The 15,452-nt window shown below is 41.4% G+C and overlaps 1 protein-coding gene across 1 annotated transcript in view; it reads right to left on the bottom strand.

The window, feature by feature from the left end:
• KREMEN1 (kringle containing transmembrane protein 1) overlaps nt 1-15,452 on the bottom strand; it is a 243,886-nt gene that overhangs the window by 6,312 nt on the left and 222,122 nt on the right. The window contains exons 7-8 of the mRNA XM_073676402.1: nt 12,979-13,137; nt 12,558-12,642 (exon numbers count right to left, since the gene is read on the bottom strand). Coding sequence (XP_073532503.1) covers nt 12,558-12,642; nt 12,979-13,137 — 244 coding nt within the window. The remainder of the gene's footprint in view (nt 1-12,557; nt 12,643-12,978; nt 13,138-15,452) is intronic.

The following is a 15,452-nucleotide window of genomic DNA, read 5'->3' as shown; positions in this document are numbered from 1 at the left end:
CTTGGAGAAGGAAAAGGGCAAACAAGTTGCGCTTAATCCTTTATACCGTGAGAAGGTGGAACTGAGGAGAGCTGAGAGAGTGTTAAAAGAAGATAAGTATGAAATGGAAGTGGTCAAGGGGAAGCATACAGGGGAAGCTGAAAGTCAGTTGTCCCTGAAACCTAAGCCAGATGATCATTTGAAGACCACTGGTGAGACAGAAACGTCTCGGTACAAGTGTCTCATAGATGCACCCAAAGATTTGAGAGAAGAATGCACCAGAGAGTCAGTGCATGAAGAGTTTAAAAAGGCAGTGGGAGCCTGTAAGGTGTACTCGACCTCAGAAGCTAGACAGCTGGTGGTCCTGTCCACAACCGAAGTCACAGTGAAGAGAGTGGCTATCCTAAGTGACATGCACTGGCGATGTGTTTGCACGAAGCAGTTTGTCCGGTTGAAAATGGAATAACCCATTAGACAACTGGAGCTTATGAGGAAAGCTCAAAGTCTGCGGGAAGAAGTCATCCGGGTGCCTCATGCTTTGGTAAGAAAGCTCATTGGGAGAAATGGCAGGACCATGCAAATGATGGTAAAGAAGTCTGGTGTGATGAAAGTAAGCAGTCCACGTGATCGTCAGGACTGGATACCAGATGAAGACGGCATGGTGTCATTCTCCGCTGTCGGAACGGAAGAAAATCTTGCATATATATACGCATGCTGATGGAGTACCGAGTGACCTACCTGCGAGAGGTAGAACAGTTGAATCTCGCCAGACTGCGAATGGAAAGACAGCATTGTCTGAGCAGCAGAAGAAGGCAGCCGTCTATAAGTTGTGGGACCAGACAGAAAAAGGGCACTTCAAATAATAGGACGGCTACAGTAGAAGTTAGAGACCTTCCAAGATTTCCTGAGGATAGTGGGCGTGGGTTCAGAGGTAGTGAGACCTCCAGTAACTCAGGTCTGAGAGGCCTATACAAATGACCCAATAGAGTACCGGACAGCACGAAGTCAGACCTGACCTTAAATACAAGGACAAGTGAGTCACACTGCTGTGTTGACCGCTGGGAGCGGGGAAGGTCTGACAAAGTTACGACTGACCGCTGGGAGCGGGGGAGGTCTGACAAGGTTACAACTCGGAAATGTGACTTGACGAAGTTTGTGACAATGACAGATGGTAGGTCCCTAAGGGATGGGCTAATGTTGATGACTAATGTTCCAGGGGCTGAGCAGCGCAAATGTCAAGTACATAGTCTCTGTGTGAACTGTGGGTTATAATGATTGTGTGTATTATGTGTTCAACCCCACAAGTTTGAACAGAGGGGGGGGTATGTAATGCAGCGGCTTGCTGTATTGCTAAAATGTCTAGCGGGTGTGCTCTGGCTGACCATTTACCTCCCCCTCAGGTGATTGATCACATGACTGTGACATCAGCACAGGTCCGGTGTGCACACAGAAGGATATATAAATCCTGGTGGTTTTGAAACAGGGAGAGAGAGGCCTGGTGAAGCCTGGAAGGCAGAAGCTGGATTCCTGTGTTTGAGATACCAGTAGACTTGGAAGGCAAGAGGCCTGGTCCCTGTGTGGGACTCCACTAGCCTGGAAGGCAGAGGCTGGATCCCTGTGTTTGAGATACCAGTAGCCTTGGAAGGCACGTGGCCGGGAGACTACGTCTGGGAAGCCTTAAAGCCACAGTTGTGGCAGAACTGAGCTGATAGAAGCAGCTGAGACCCAGTAAAGGTAAATTGGCGCTATAAGTGAACATTGTTGCTGTACCTTGCTGAAGTCTGTATTTGAAGCCAAGCGGGCATAGCTGCCACTGAAGAGGCTCTAGGATACATGTGTAACATTCCTGCGAGCCACTGAGATGGACTATGTTATGTGCGGTTTATGATGTGTAATAAACTGCTGGACTACATATTACTGGAAAACGTTGCATGTGTGCTTTAATTGACCCGGTGAAGCGAGTACCCCAGCGTGATGATTGGCGCTACCTTACACTTCCTATTGACTTTTTTTGTCATTCTTTTGCCAGAAGCAAGACGGCGCACGGCGACATGGAAGGGAAGGGGAACACTGCCACTAGGGAAAGATTAAAGGGGGGCACCCCTGACATTTACCCTGCGCAACTCTAAGCTCCCAAGCGTCCTTAGATGGGTTCTTACATCCCGTGCAGCAATCACGGTTCATTCCCTGTCTTACCCTGAGAACGACCCTAACTAGTGCATAGGGCAGCAGAAATGCTAGTCCTGCTCTAACATAAAGACCCAAAGAGAAACAGACAGCAATAAAAGAAAGAGTAATTACTCAACGCGCTCCCAGAATACAGAAATGGAAAAGGTGAAGGATTAGGTGAGGCAATCCAAATAGGAGATAAGGAAAGGAAAAAACACTGAACCAAACTTCCAAACAGATATCTCCAGAGACGACTCCTAGACAATCTCTTCACAAAGCTCACACCTCCAGCTCCAAACCAGGTTATAGCAAGCTATCACTGGCAACTACTCAAGCTAAGAGGTGAGCATTTATAGCAGAGGGAGTGGCAAACTCAGAACAGCAGAGATAACTCAGGACAAAGAGCTCTAGGAGGCAAACAGAACTGTTTAACCCTTGCAACAACAGCAAGGGAAATTTACACTGCTTATCCCTTGCAACACTAGAACAAGGGAAATCTGCACAGCTAACTGGAAGGCAAAGCAGATCCATTCAGTGCAGGTGCACATATAATCTTTTGACCCCTCTCTGTCGTGGTATCCCTGTGACATTTTAATAGGAAAATGCCTATAGAGCACATGGCGTTGGATTTTTCCATGTGGAAAGATACACAAAATATCAATTCTTGTTTTTTTGCTGGTATACAAAAAAAAAAAGCTCAAAATTTGACTACTTGATAAACTGGAGCAGAAAAAAGGCTCCATACACAAAACAGTGTCACAAACTATGCCAAAAAGCTTAGTTTTTTTTAAAATATTTTTTGGGAAGCATAGATTTTTCAGTCAGAAAATTCCAAATAGAACGCCCACGTGAACACACCTTTAGGCATAAATGTTTGGTGGGTGAATATACTAAGTCTACAGCTTATCTAATATTGTACATTTCCAAGTTTTGTATTAAATTTCATTCTGGAGTGTCTAACATCTACTAGAGTAAATCAAATTCCTCACACCTATGCACTATATACACTAATCCAATGCTTCATTCGTTTAGAATTCTATTGTCCCCACCAAACAGAAAATGTTATTCTGCTGTGCTGTTTTAACCAGTATGTGCACACATTGAGAATTTGCAGCAGATTTTTCTGCACCGAAAAAACAATGGTGGCAGGAAAAACACTGCCTAAAATAAGCACATCTTTGACATGTTTTTACTTGCATTCTTTTCCTATTTATTTGCCTGGGTGAAAACGCTGCAATAATTGACATGCTGCAGATTTAAAAAAATGCCTTTTTAGAAAGGAAGAGGCTAGAACTCTAGTGACAACTATTGGAAGCAGCAATCCTAAAAGTCAATACCAACCCTTTAACGAGCCTTGCCTTATGACTTAAGGTACCGTCACACTTAGCGACGCTACAGCGATCCCAACAACGATACGACCTGGCAGGGATCGTTGCTGCGTCACTGTGTGGTTGCTGATGAGATGTCAAACAGTCAGATCTTCCTAACGACGCAGCAACGATACGGCGAACCGTAGCGACCTATATAACGATGCAAAGCAAATGCACGCCTATGTGTCTCAGTTCTGACTCGCCAACGAGGTCGTTGGTAAGGTGTCAAACACACCGATGCATGCTACCCAGCGGGACCTCAACAATCAAAAAATGGTCCAGGCCATTTCGATAGGACCAGCGATCTCACAGCAGGGGCCTGGTCGCTGCTACGTGTCAAGCGTAGCAAGATCGCTGCTGAGGTCGCTGTTGCGTCACAAAACTTGTGACTCAGCAGTGATCTCGCTAGCGATCTCGCTTAGTGTGACGGGGGCTTTAGGATAAAAGTCAAATCAGAATTTCTGTTTGCAGACACGTGTTTCAGGTGTTGCCCCTCATCAATGCAAAGCATGACATCTGATTTGGCAGTATCAGAGGCTTCTGACTGGGATCTAAGGGATAGCATTTCTCCTTGTGGAGAGTGACATGTTTGGCATTGCATGGCTTAAAAGCATCCTTACATTGGCATGCCAGTCATGTCACTCTCCACTAGGAGAAATGTTACCCCTTAGAACCCAGTCAGAAGCCTCTCATACAGCCAAATCAGATCTCATACTTTGCACTGACGAGGGACAACACCACAAAACACAGTGTCAGCAAATTGAGATTCTGGTTTGGCTTTTATCCTGAGTCATATGGCAAGGTTCGTTAAAGGGTTGGTATTGACTTTTAGGATCGCTACTTCTAATAGGTGGCACTAGAGTTCTAGTCCTCTTCCTCTCTGAAGACACAATTGGAATATTTTATTTCCCAGCGCAGAATTGCATGGCTTATACAGTGGGGAAAAAAGTATTTAGTCAGCCACCAATTGTGCAAGTTCTCCAACTTAAAAAGATGAGAGAGGAGTGTAATTGACATCATAGGTAGACCTCAACTATGAGAGACAAAATGAGAAAACAAATCCTGAAAATCACGTCTGATTTGGAAAGAATTTTTTTTCAAATTTTGGTGGAAAATAAGTATTTGGTCAATTACAAACAAGCAAGATTTCTGGCTCTCACAGACCTGTAACTTCACACAAGATCTCACCCCGTGGGGTCAAAATGATCTCGAGAACGGTGAGCAAAAATCCAAGAGCCACATGGGGGGACCTAGAGAATGACCTGCAGAGAGCTGGGACCAACGTTACACAGGCTACCACCAGTGACACACTACGCCGCCAGGGACTCAGATCCTGCAGTGCCAGACGTGTCCCCCTGCTTAAGCCATTACATGTCCGGGCCTGTCTGAAGTTTGCTAGAGAGCATTTGGATGATCCAAAAGAGTATTGGGAGAATGTCATATGGTCAGATGAAACCAAAGTAGAACTGTTTGGTAGAAACACAACTCGGCGTGTTTGGAGGAGAAAGAATGCTGAGTTGCATCCAAAGAACACCATACTTACTGTGAAGCATGGGGGTGGCAACATCATGCTTTGGGGCTGTTTCTCTCCCAAGGGATCTGAACGACTGATCCATGTACATGAAAGAATGAATGGGGCCATGTTTCGTGAGATTTTGAGTGCAAACCTCCATCCATCAGCAAGGGCATTGAAGATGTAACGTGGCTGGGTCTTTCAGCATGACAATGATCCCAAGCACACCGCCAAGGCAATGAAGGAGTGGCTTCGTAAGAAGCATTTGAAGGTCCTGGAGTGGCCTAGCCAGTCTCCAGATCTAAACCCTATAGAAAACCTTTGGAGGGAGTTGAAAGTCCGTGTTGCTCAGCAACAGCCCCAAAACATCACTGCTCTAGAGGAGATCTGCATGGAGGAATGGGCCAACATACCAGCAACAGTGTGTGTCAACCTTGTGAAGCCTTACAGAAAACGTTTGACCTCTGTCATTGCCAACAAATGATATATAACAAAGTATTGAGATGAACTTTTGTAATTGACCAAATATTTATTTTCCACCAAAATTTGAAAAAAAATTCTTTCCAAATCAGACAATGTGATTTTCAGGATTTGTTTTCTCATAGTTGAGGTCTGCCTATGATGTCAATTACAGGCCTCTCTCATCTTTTTAAGTGGGAGAACTTGCACAATTGGTGGCTGACTAAATACTTTTTTTCCCCACTGTAAGCCTTCACACGCTGGCATGCCAGGCATGTTACTCTTCGCAAGAAAAAAATTTACCGCTTAGATCGCAGATTTAAAAAACGTTTTGATGGTTGAAATCCACAAGGTAAAAAATAAGCAGCTTGTGCATGAAATTTTAGAACGCTCAGTCACTTTGCTGGTACTGTAAAGTTCAGTCTTTTTTACCATTGAAAAATACATGGACAAAATGCAACAAAAACACAGTCTGTGCACAGGCCCTAAAAATGTCAACCAGACAGATCCCAGTGAAAGTCAATAGGATGTTGTATTTATCATTTCCATTTAATTAAAGGGTTATTCACAAAATATCAGGGTATCTCCTATGTCCTGGTGATCGCTAAGTGTCTGACCGCTGGGACCTCAAGCGATCTAAAGAATGGGGCTCTGGAACCCCGGGAATGAATTGAGTGGAGGTGCTCATGCTTTGCATCTGCTCAATTTATTATCAATGGGATTGCGTAAATAGCTGATTATAGCGCTTTTTTGTTTTCACCTGTCTTAGACAATGCATGAAGCAGAGATTGAGCATGCAAACCTTTGGTCCATTAAGGACAGACCTGTACTCAAGGTCACTGGGGGTCCCTATGGTCAGACCCCAAGTTATCCCCTATCTTACAGATAGGATATAACTTACTAACTTGTGACTAAACCGTTAAAGATCTTTGAAGAGCTGACTAAATTCCCTTGTTAATCCAGTGAATAGTGAAATAATTTTGAAGTGAATTTTATGAATATTGGGCTTTTTAACATTCATAAATAGCAATTACCTTTTGATATTAGTCAGAAGATTATTACAATGAACCTCCAATAGGGTAGAGCTTGTGCTCTGTTCACAAGTATAAATTTGTCATATTTTCAGATAAGTAGGTACCAGCATATATTATAGCAAAATATGTTTTTTAGTTTAAAGGCATCCTGCAATGAAATGTACAGTCATGGCCAAAAGTATTGAGAATGAGACAAATAGTAATTTTTCCAAAGTTTACTGCTTCATTTTTTGTAATGGCAATTTGCATATACTCCTGAATGTCAAAGAGTGATCAGCTTAACAGCAATTACTGTACTTGCAAAGTCAATATTTGCCCAGAAAATGCACTTTAACCCCCAAAACACATTTCAACATCATTGCAGTCCTGCCTTAAAAGGAGCAGCTAACATCGTTTTAGTGATTGATCCATTAACACAGGTGTGGGTGTTGATGAGGACAGGGCTGGCGATCAATCAGTCATGATTAAGTAAGAATGACATCACTGGACACTTTAAAAGGAGGCTGGTTCTTGGTATCATTGTTTCTCTTCAGTTAACCATGGTTATCTCTAAAGAAACACGTGCAGCCATCATTGCACTGCACAAAAATTGCCTAACAGGGAAGAGTATCGCAGCTACAAAGATTGCACCTCAGTCAACAATCTATCGCATCATCAAGAACTTCAAGGAGAGAGCTTCCATTGTTGTCAAAAAGGCTCCAGGGCGCCCAAGAAAGACCAGCAAGCGCCAGGACCGTATCTTAAAACTGTTTCAGCTGCGGGATCGGACTACCAGCAGTGCCGAGCTTGCTCAGGAATGGCAGCAGGCTGGTGTGAGTGCTTCTGCACGCACTGTGAGGCGGAGACTCTTTGAGCAAGGGCTGGTTTCAAGGAGGGCAGCAAAGAAGCCACTTCTCTCCAGAAAAAACATCAGGGACCGACTGATATTCTGCAAAAGGTACAGGGAGTGGACTGCTGAGGACTGGGGCAAAGTCATTTTCTCTGATGAATCCCCTTTTCGATTGTTTGGGACATCTGGAAAACAGCTTATTCGGAGAAGAAGAGGTGAGCGCTACCACCAGTCTTGTCTCAAGCCAACTGTAAAGCATCCTGAAACCATTCATGTGTGGGGTTGCTTCTCAGCCAAGGGAATCGGCTCACTCACAGTCTTGCCTAAAAACACAGCCATGAATAAAGAATGGTACCAGAATGTCCTCCAAGAGCAACTTCTCCCAACCGTCCAAGAGCAGTTTGGCGCCCAACAATGCCTTTTCCAGCATGATGGAGCACCTTGCCATAAAGCAAAGGTGATAACTAAATGGCTCATGGAACAAAACATAGAGATTTTGGGTCCATGGCCTGGAAACTCCCCAGATCTTAATCCCATTGAGAACTTGTGGTCAATCATCAAGAGACGGGTGGACAAACAAAAACCAACAAATTCTGGCAAAATGCAAGCATTGATTATGCAAGAATGGACTGCTATCAGTCAGGATTTGGTCCAAAAGTTGATTGAGAGCATGCCAGGGAGAATTACAGAGGTCTTGAAGAAGAAGGGGCAACACTGCAAATATTGACTTGCTGCATTAACTAATTCTAACTGTCAATATAACCTATTGGTACTCATAATATGATTGCAATAATATTTATGTATGTGATATAAACATCAGACAAACACTAATAAAAACCAGAGGCCAGCAGATCATGTGAAAATATAATTTTGGTGTCATTCTCAAAACTTTTGGCCATGACTGTATACAGCGCAGATCTGGGGTGCAGTCTTTCTAGGCTCAAACACCAGCAAATGTGGTCACCAAAGAGGCATGATTTGTCTAGGAAGTACAGATTATAAGACTAGATGAAGGAAAAGAAAGAGCGAATATATATCACAAGGAAGTAATGCTATTGAGCACTATGCCTGCACAAAGAGATAAGGAAGATTTGTATTAAAGTTTCCTGGCCAACACAATACCTATCTTGTCCTTGAGACTATAACGAAATGCCATTTCTGCCTAATTTATCTTTGAGCCATGCCTTTTTATAATGGCCAAATCAAAACAAACTGACTGCTACAATATGAGGTTGTAAATCCCAGGCAAAATGAGATTTATGCTAGTCTTATAATTCAATTAATTTGGTTGCCAGATAGAATTTTAGTGGATGCCAACATTATTTAAGGCACAATGCCTCTTGGAAGGAGTGACCTCTTAAAGAATTACATGGGTTCTGTTATGAACAAGAAGTAATGTGATCACAATATTTTTACAGCATGATGATAGTTTTAGCCAAAATAGTTCATATTATTTTCTTTTTGGTCTATGGCATTAAGAATCCTTCCCATAGACTCTTTGAATGAAGAATTTGAGAAAGACAAATAAAAATGTTTCATAATACTTTGATTTCATATTGAACCCGTCACTGTTTGCACAGTAAAATATGAATTCAAATGCAAAGAAAATGTTTTCCTTGTTTTCATGTGAAGCTACGAAGTATTCAGCACATGTTAAAGTTACAAGAGATTGTAACTTCAATTTTGACAAACCCTAGGGTATGTTCACAAATGTTATTTGCCGTGGATTTTTTTCAGGCTGAAAAATCTACATAAAAAACAGCTAATAAAAATAACTTATTTTTGGCACAGATTTTGTGTGCGCTAATTTTTTTCTGTTTTTAATCATTCAGTGGCTAAACTTGGACATTTTCATAAAGGCAGAAACATTTCATTGACATACCACTTTTTTCAACACTGACAAAAAAAAACAATGCGGAAGAAAACAACACCATGTGCACTATAGGCAAGTTTTCCCATTGCAATTAATAGGAAGCCTTTATGAAACTGTATTTAAAGTGGTTTTTCATGTGGATTTTAGAACAGAATCCTCTTTAAAATTCACATAAAAAGTTCTGTGTGAACATATGCGTAAGTTTCCCATTAGGGATGAGCGGACCCGTGGTTCTGGTACCCGACTCCAACTTTATTCCAAAGTTCGTTTCGGCTACCAGAACTGTACCCGGACTTGAACCCCATTGAAAACAATGGAGACCCGAACTTTTGAGCTGGAAAATTCCCTCTCTCTCTCTCCTTCCTGACTTCCCTCGTGACTCTGAACATTGACATGGACTTCAGGGAAAAGTCAGTGTTCGGCGTTTAGCACTGGACACTAACTGTCCGGTACGAACTCCGAACTTTAAAGTTCAGGTTCGCTCATCTCTATTGGCCATATATCTTAGATAGCTATTAGAGTTTTGCTGACAGTCCCATTTATATGATCTCAGGAGTGTTTATGTATTCTCAAAAGTAATAGCAATTTTCCTACCTTAAGAACATCTTTTGACATCTGCCATTTGGGGACAGTCAGGTCCCCCATACACATTTAATGGTTGCCCGGTCCCATCCTAATTTGCCGATCTGCCAGTTCCATAGACATAGCAGAGGTGGCTACTCTATAAATCAATGTCCAGGGATAAATGGGGTACTAACCAACCAGACTACTCTACACTGATGAGGGACATAGTGCGACACCATACTGAGCTGATCTCTTTAAGGAGAACCTTAAACCACCTTGGTATTTATCACTGGTTATTCTGCAGAGCCTGTTAAAGGGATGGACATTGATTTGTGATATTTATGAAAGAGCTACTTTGCATATTTTTCCTATGGATCATTGTCTGTACTCAGCCAGCATCTGTCTGTAAGAAAGCGATCGGAGCTGAGCTATGGGTGATAGTTTTAACATCTTAAATGCCACTGTAAATCTCTGACATTGGCATTTATGGGGCATGGTCCAAGGAGGTGTGTCGTTTCAAACTCCCATCATCCCCCCTGTGACGCAGCTGCGGGGAGCCAATGGGTTGCCATGGCAACCAAGGGACTTTTGAAGACTTCTGGGCTTCATATGAGACTGTGATTTTCTGTATATGCAGCAATATGGTTGTATTTCAGTGTACTAAATATACATATTATATACAACTAAGGGTATAATATATTGTACCTAAAAGGTGCTAAAAAAATAAAATAAAAATTTAAATCACCCCCTTTTCTTCCATTAAAAGATGAAGGTATAAAAAAAACAACATATTTGGTATCAAAACATCCGTAAAAGTCCAATATACCAAAATATAATATTATTTAACCGATAGAGTAAATGTCATAGCGCAAAAGAAAATTAAAACTACAGAATTGCAGTTTAGTCATCGTATCTCTGAAAAACAAATGGTATAAAAAGTGAACAAAACACAGCATGTATCCCAAAATGGTATTAATAAATACACCAGCTTTCAGCACAAAAAACAAGCTCTCATACAGCTTAATCAATGGAAAAATGAAAAATTTACGGGTCTCAGAAATGGCGAAGCAAACAAAAAAATTTTAGAGTGTTTTTTTCTCACTAAAGTAATGAAGAAACTGGACAAGTTTGGTGTTTCCGTAATTGTACTGACCTGGAGAATCTCAATATTTTTACCATCCAATGAAAGCCATTAAAGAAAAACTAAAAACAATGTTGGAATTCTGGGTTTTTGGTTTTTGCAATCTCACTACACTTGAAATTTTTTCCCGGTTTTCAGCACAATATATGGTAATATAAATGATGTCATTCAAAGTTACAACTTGTCCTGCAAAAAACAAGCCCTCATACTGCTATGTGGATGGAAAAATAAAAAAAAAAGTGTGGATCTTGGAAAAAATGCAGGAAAAAAAATGAAAAGCAAAAATGAAAATTGACTGCGGGGGGTAAGGGGTTAAAGAGAATCAGTACTTTCTCACAGTTCCATAGACATGAATGAGGCAGCAGAATCACAGAGAGGAGGAATGGGGGCTCAGGACACCTATTCTCATGATCGTGGTAGTCCTAGGGCTGAGTCCCCCTGCATTCAGACATGTATCTGATCTGATTGGTGGGTAAACCCCTTTACCAGGTAGAAATATATATAAACATGCTTAAACACTGCAGCATATCATATGGTAATGTGCCTTATGTAAGGAAACATTTTTCTACTCACTCATTTTTAATGTTGAAAAAAGAAAAGTAATTTTATTCTCTATAGAATCATAGAATCATAGAATCATAGAATGGTAGAGTTGGAAGGGACCTCCTGGGTCATCTGGTCCAACCCCCTGCTCAAAGCAGGATTCACTAAATCATCTCAGACAGATGTCTGTCCAGCCTCTGTTTGAAGACATCCATTGAAGGGGAACTCACCACCTCTCGTGGCAGCCTGTTCCACTCATTAATCACCCTAACTGTCAAAAAGTTTTTTCTAATATCTAATCTGTGTCTCCTCCCATTTAGTTTCATCCCATTGCTTCTAGTCTTTCCTTGTGCAAATGAGAATAAAGATGATCCTTCTACAATGTGACAGCCCTTGACATATTTGTATACAGCTATTAAGTCTCCTCTCAGTCTTCTTTTTTGCAAGCTAAACATTCCCAAATCCTGCAACCGTTCCTCATAGGACATGGTTTGCAGACCAGTCACCATTCTGGTCGCTCTTCTCTGAACTTGCTCCAGTTTGTCGATGTCTTTTTTAAAATGTGGTGCCCAAAACTATACACAGTATTCCAGATGAGGTCTGACCAAAGAGGAGTAAAGACCGATAATGACTTCACGTGATCTAGACTGTATGCTTCTGTTAATACATCCCAGAATTGTATTTGCCTTTTTTGCTGCTGCATCACACTGTTGACTCATGTTCAGTCTATGATCTATTAGTATACCTAAGTCTTTTTCACATGTACTGTTGCTTAGCTCTATTCCTCCCATTCTGTATATGCTTTTTTCATTTTTATTGCCCAGATGTAGTACTTTGCATTTTTCCCTGTTAAAAACCATTCTGTTGGTTGCTGCCCACTGCCCTAGTTTATTTAGGTCTTTTTGAATCCTCTCTCTCTCTTCTCTAGTATTAGCTATCCCTCCTAGCTTTGTGTCATCAGCAAATTTAATCAGTTTACCCTCAATTCCTTCATCTAAATCATTGATAAAGATGTTGAACAATACAGGTCCCAGGTCACAGTTTCACTGTGACAAGAAATATATAAGGAAACAAACGACTTACTTTATATTTAGATGAAGAAGTGCTTTAACCAAAATGGCAATGATGGTTAAAATGAGCAGAGCTGTCAGTGCGTAGATGGTCCAACCTACAGGTGAAGAGAGAAGACATGATGCATGGGCCAAATGGTTATAATTCTTCTACTTTGAGACTAAAGTGTCCCATTGAGGAGCAAAGTTTCTCAGTGAAGTACTAATAAGAAAGTGATGTGGACTTACAGATATGGAGGAAATATGCAGCTTATAATATGGCTGTTTACGTACTGACTCCCAAGGAGACGAGTATTGCTAATAAATCTTGTACTGATCGGATCCAGTGTAATGTGAACGAATAAAGAGTGAATGTTTTGCAGCTGATATTGTGTAACATAACACTTGCAGATCCACATATAATAAGAAGAATCAGATGGTTGGAAAAGTCTTACCTGGCACTTGCCCAGTTGGCCGGCTGGGGCTAGTTGTTATGACATACAGGATCTTTGAAGACCGTGCTGCGTTGATGCTGAGGTTGGCTGTTTGAGTTATCTGCTCTGTCTGTGTCTGGTTGGATGATTGTGGCTTTTCCATACTTCTCTCCTTAAACGCTGTTCAATGAAAAATAAAAGGTCACCAGGAAGGTAACTTACAATACATATACATATAGATACAGTATGTAATACTTACTAATTCCCACAGACTCATTTCACAGCAACATACTTTTACCTAAGCATAATTTACTAATGGCGGTAGGAAAAAAACTGGGCAAAATCCAAAGCAGAAAATACTGTTGTGGAATTCGTTGCAGAAAAATGTGAATTTGCTGCACATTTTACCCTTTTCATTGCAAAGGGTCTTAGATGGGACACTGGTTCTCATGGAAGAGACCCAACTCAGTATGGAGACTTCTTTTCAAGGAAATGCTCCATTGGAAATAAAATATGCAAAGGAGCTCATACCAGCCAAACTAGAAAAGATCTCTAATTTTCCTGATATGATAATATGAGCTACTTTGCACATTGCAAAAGGTGAAACATCTGTAAGGGTGTGACAGAGACTGTTGTGTTCCTGCCCCTGAAGACAACAAATGTGTAATGTGAATACTGTCATGCGTTTTTACTGTTTTTTATGGTGACACGTGAAATGTAAAATGTATAGAGTGTAATGTAACTAATGTATAGTGTGATAAGTATTGATGCTGCTGTGTGGATACTGCAAAGGTAACGCCTAAGATAACTCTGGTACACTCAGCTCAGGTATAGAGAAAGTATAGGATATAGTTTAGTGCTTAGCATAGAGATAGTTACTGTAGGTACAGTAGGATAAGATACAGTTAATATTTTGGGTATAGCCCAGATTGGGAGGGGCTGGAGCAAGTAGAAAAGGGAACCACTTCCTGGTTTAGGCAGATAGTAAGTGTTAGTGAAAGTGGTAATGAAAGTGCTTGTTGGAGGCAAGGTGAAGTTCAATGTGCAATGGGCTGCAAGCATGGTGGTGGCAAATCGTTCTGACGATATGAAGTCATGCAAAACTCCCAGCGGACATTCCTGCAACATCCGGAGTCCAAATCTCGAGTTGGGGGCTATGGAGAGCACAGAGAACCCTTCTGTACAGTGGAAGATGGATGTGGAACTGTGTGAGGGGAATGTAGCAGATCTCGGGAATACTGCGGTGCCGAATGGGGAATCCCTAGGGCTAACAGGACCTGTTAAAGTAGGGATAATCCGAGTTGAGCATAAGAAAATGATTGAAATGTACTGTGTTGATGGAACAAGAACTGGAGGGTGAGGTGCCCAATACTGCATGTTAAAGGCTGATGTACTTGAACTGTCCAATAAAGTTGAACTTGTTAAAACGAACCGGGTGTCCCCTGATGTGTGTGGTCCTGGAACTGAGGACGTGGAGACAGTGAAGGACTCTGGCCTGCAAGTGTGTACAATGCAATGTACACAGCACGACACTAATGGACTAGAACACGATTTGTTTGTAAAGTGCCAGGGCGTTAGGAGCAGCAGCTCGTCCACGGCTACCATCCTGGGCACCTTACACATCTGCAGCATAAATTGCTATGCTGTGGACTTGAAATCTGTAGCATCAGCCAAATTACAATTTGGATTTTCCTCAAAGCATGTGAGTGAGATTTGATGAGGTCTCATTTACAATGCTGCGATACGCACCTGAAAATACAATTGATTCTGTACCTCCAATACAGATATTGCCCAATGCCCCATTGGCACTCTTGGTTTGTTTTTTCACAGACCCAGGGCTTTGTCCACAAAGAAAAAATCACCATCACACATTATGGGCTTGCTGTTGATTCATATGACATCTAGTCAATTTTTGCTATAGGCCTATTTGATAGCAAATATCTTTCAAAAGAGTTGTTTAAGTTTTATGTATAGATCAATTAACTTTAGTATTTTATTATTATATTTTGATATTCTTTGATGTTTTTACCCATTGTTTAGATGGGTAATAGATGGTGTAGATTTTTGTCATGGAGATCTTCCGAGTACAAGGGCTCATTAGGACAAGTGTATAATTGGTCCATGGGCTGTCTGTCTGCACACGGACCCATTGTAGCCAGTGTACATAGATTGATGATCTGCATGAAAATAAAATAAAAATCACACCACGCACGATTAAAACGTAAAACGGACCAGAATAATGCATACGATGTAAAGACAGCTCCGGCACCCATCTGCAATATGGATGAGCACATTGAGATGCAATGTGCGGAAGAGACTGGCCCATTTTTCAATTCGTCCGTCTGATCCCGGCCTAAATGAAATATTTTTCAGTGGATTAAGATATTTTTATTTATTTCATGCACAAATGAGAAAATGACGATACCAACTGTCTGCTTCCCTTTGTTAACTGTTGAGCAAATTCTAATTCATATGTATTGATGGTGATATCACAA

The sequence above is a fragment of the Phyllobates terribilis genome, unplaced genomic scaffold (genome assembly GCF_046119375.1).
Source record: "Phyllobates terribilis strain yellow unplaced genomic scaffold, ASM4611937v1 Scaffold_1__5_contigs__length_1240528914, whole genome shotgun sequence".
NCBI classification, from domain to species: domain Eukaryota; kingdom Metazoa; phylum Chordata; class Amphibia; order Anura; family Dendrobatidae; genus Phyllobates; species Phyllobates terribilis.
This window is presented reverse-complemented; position numbering and strand designations above follow the sequence as displayed.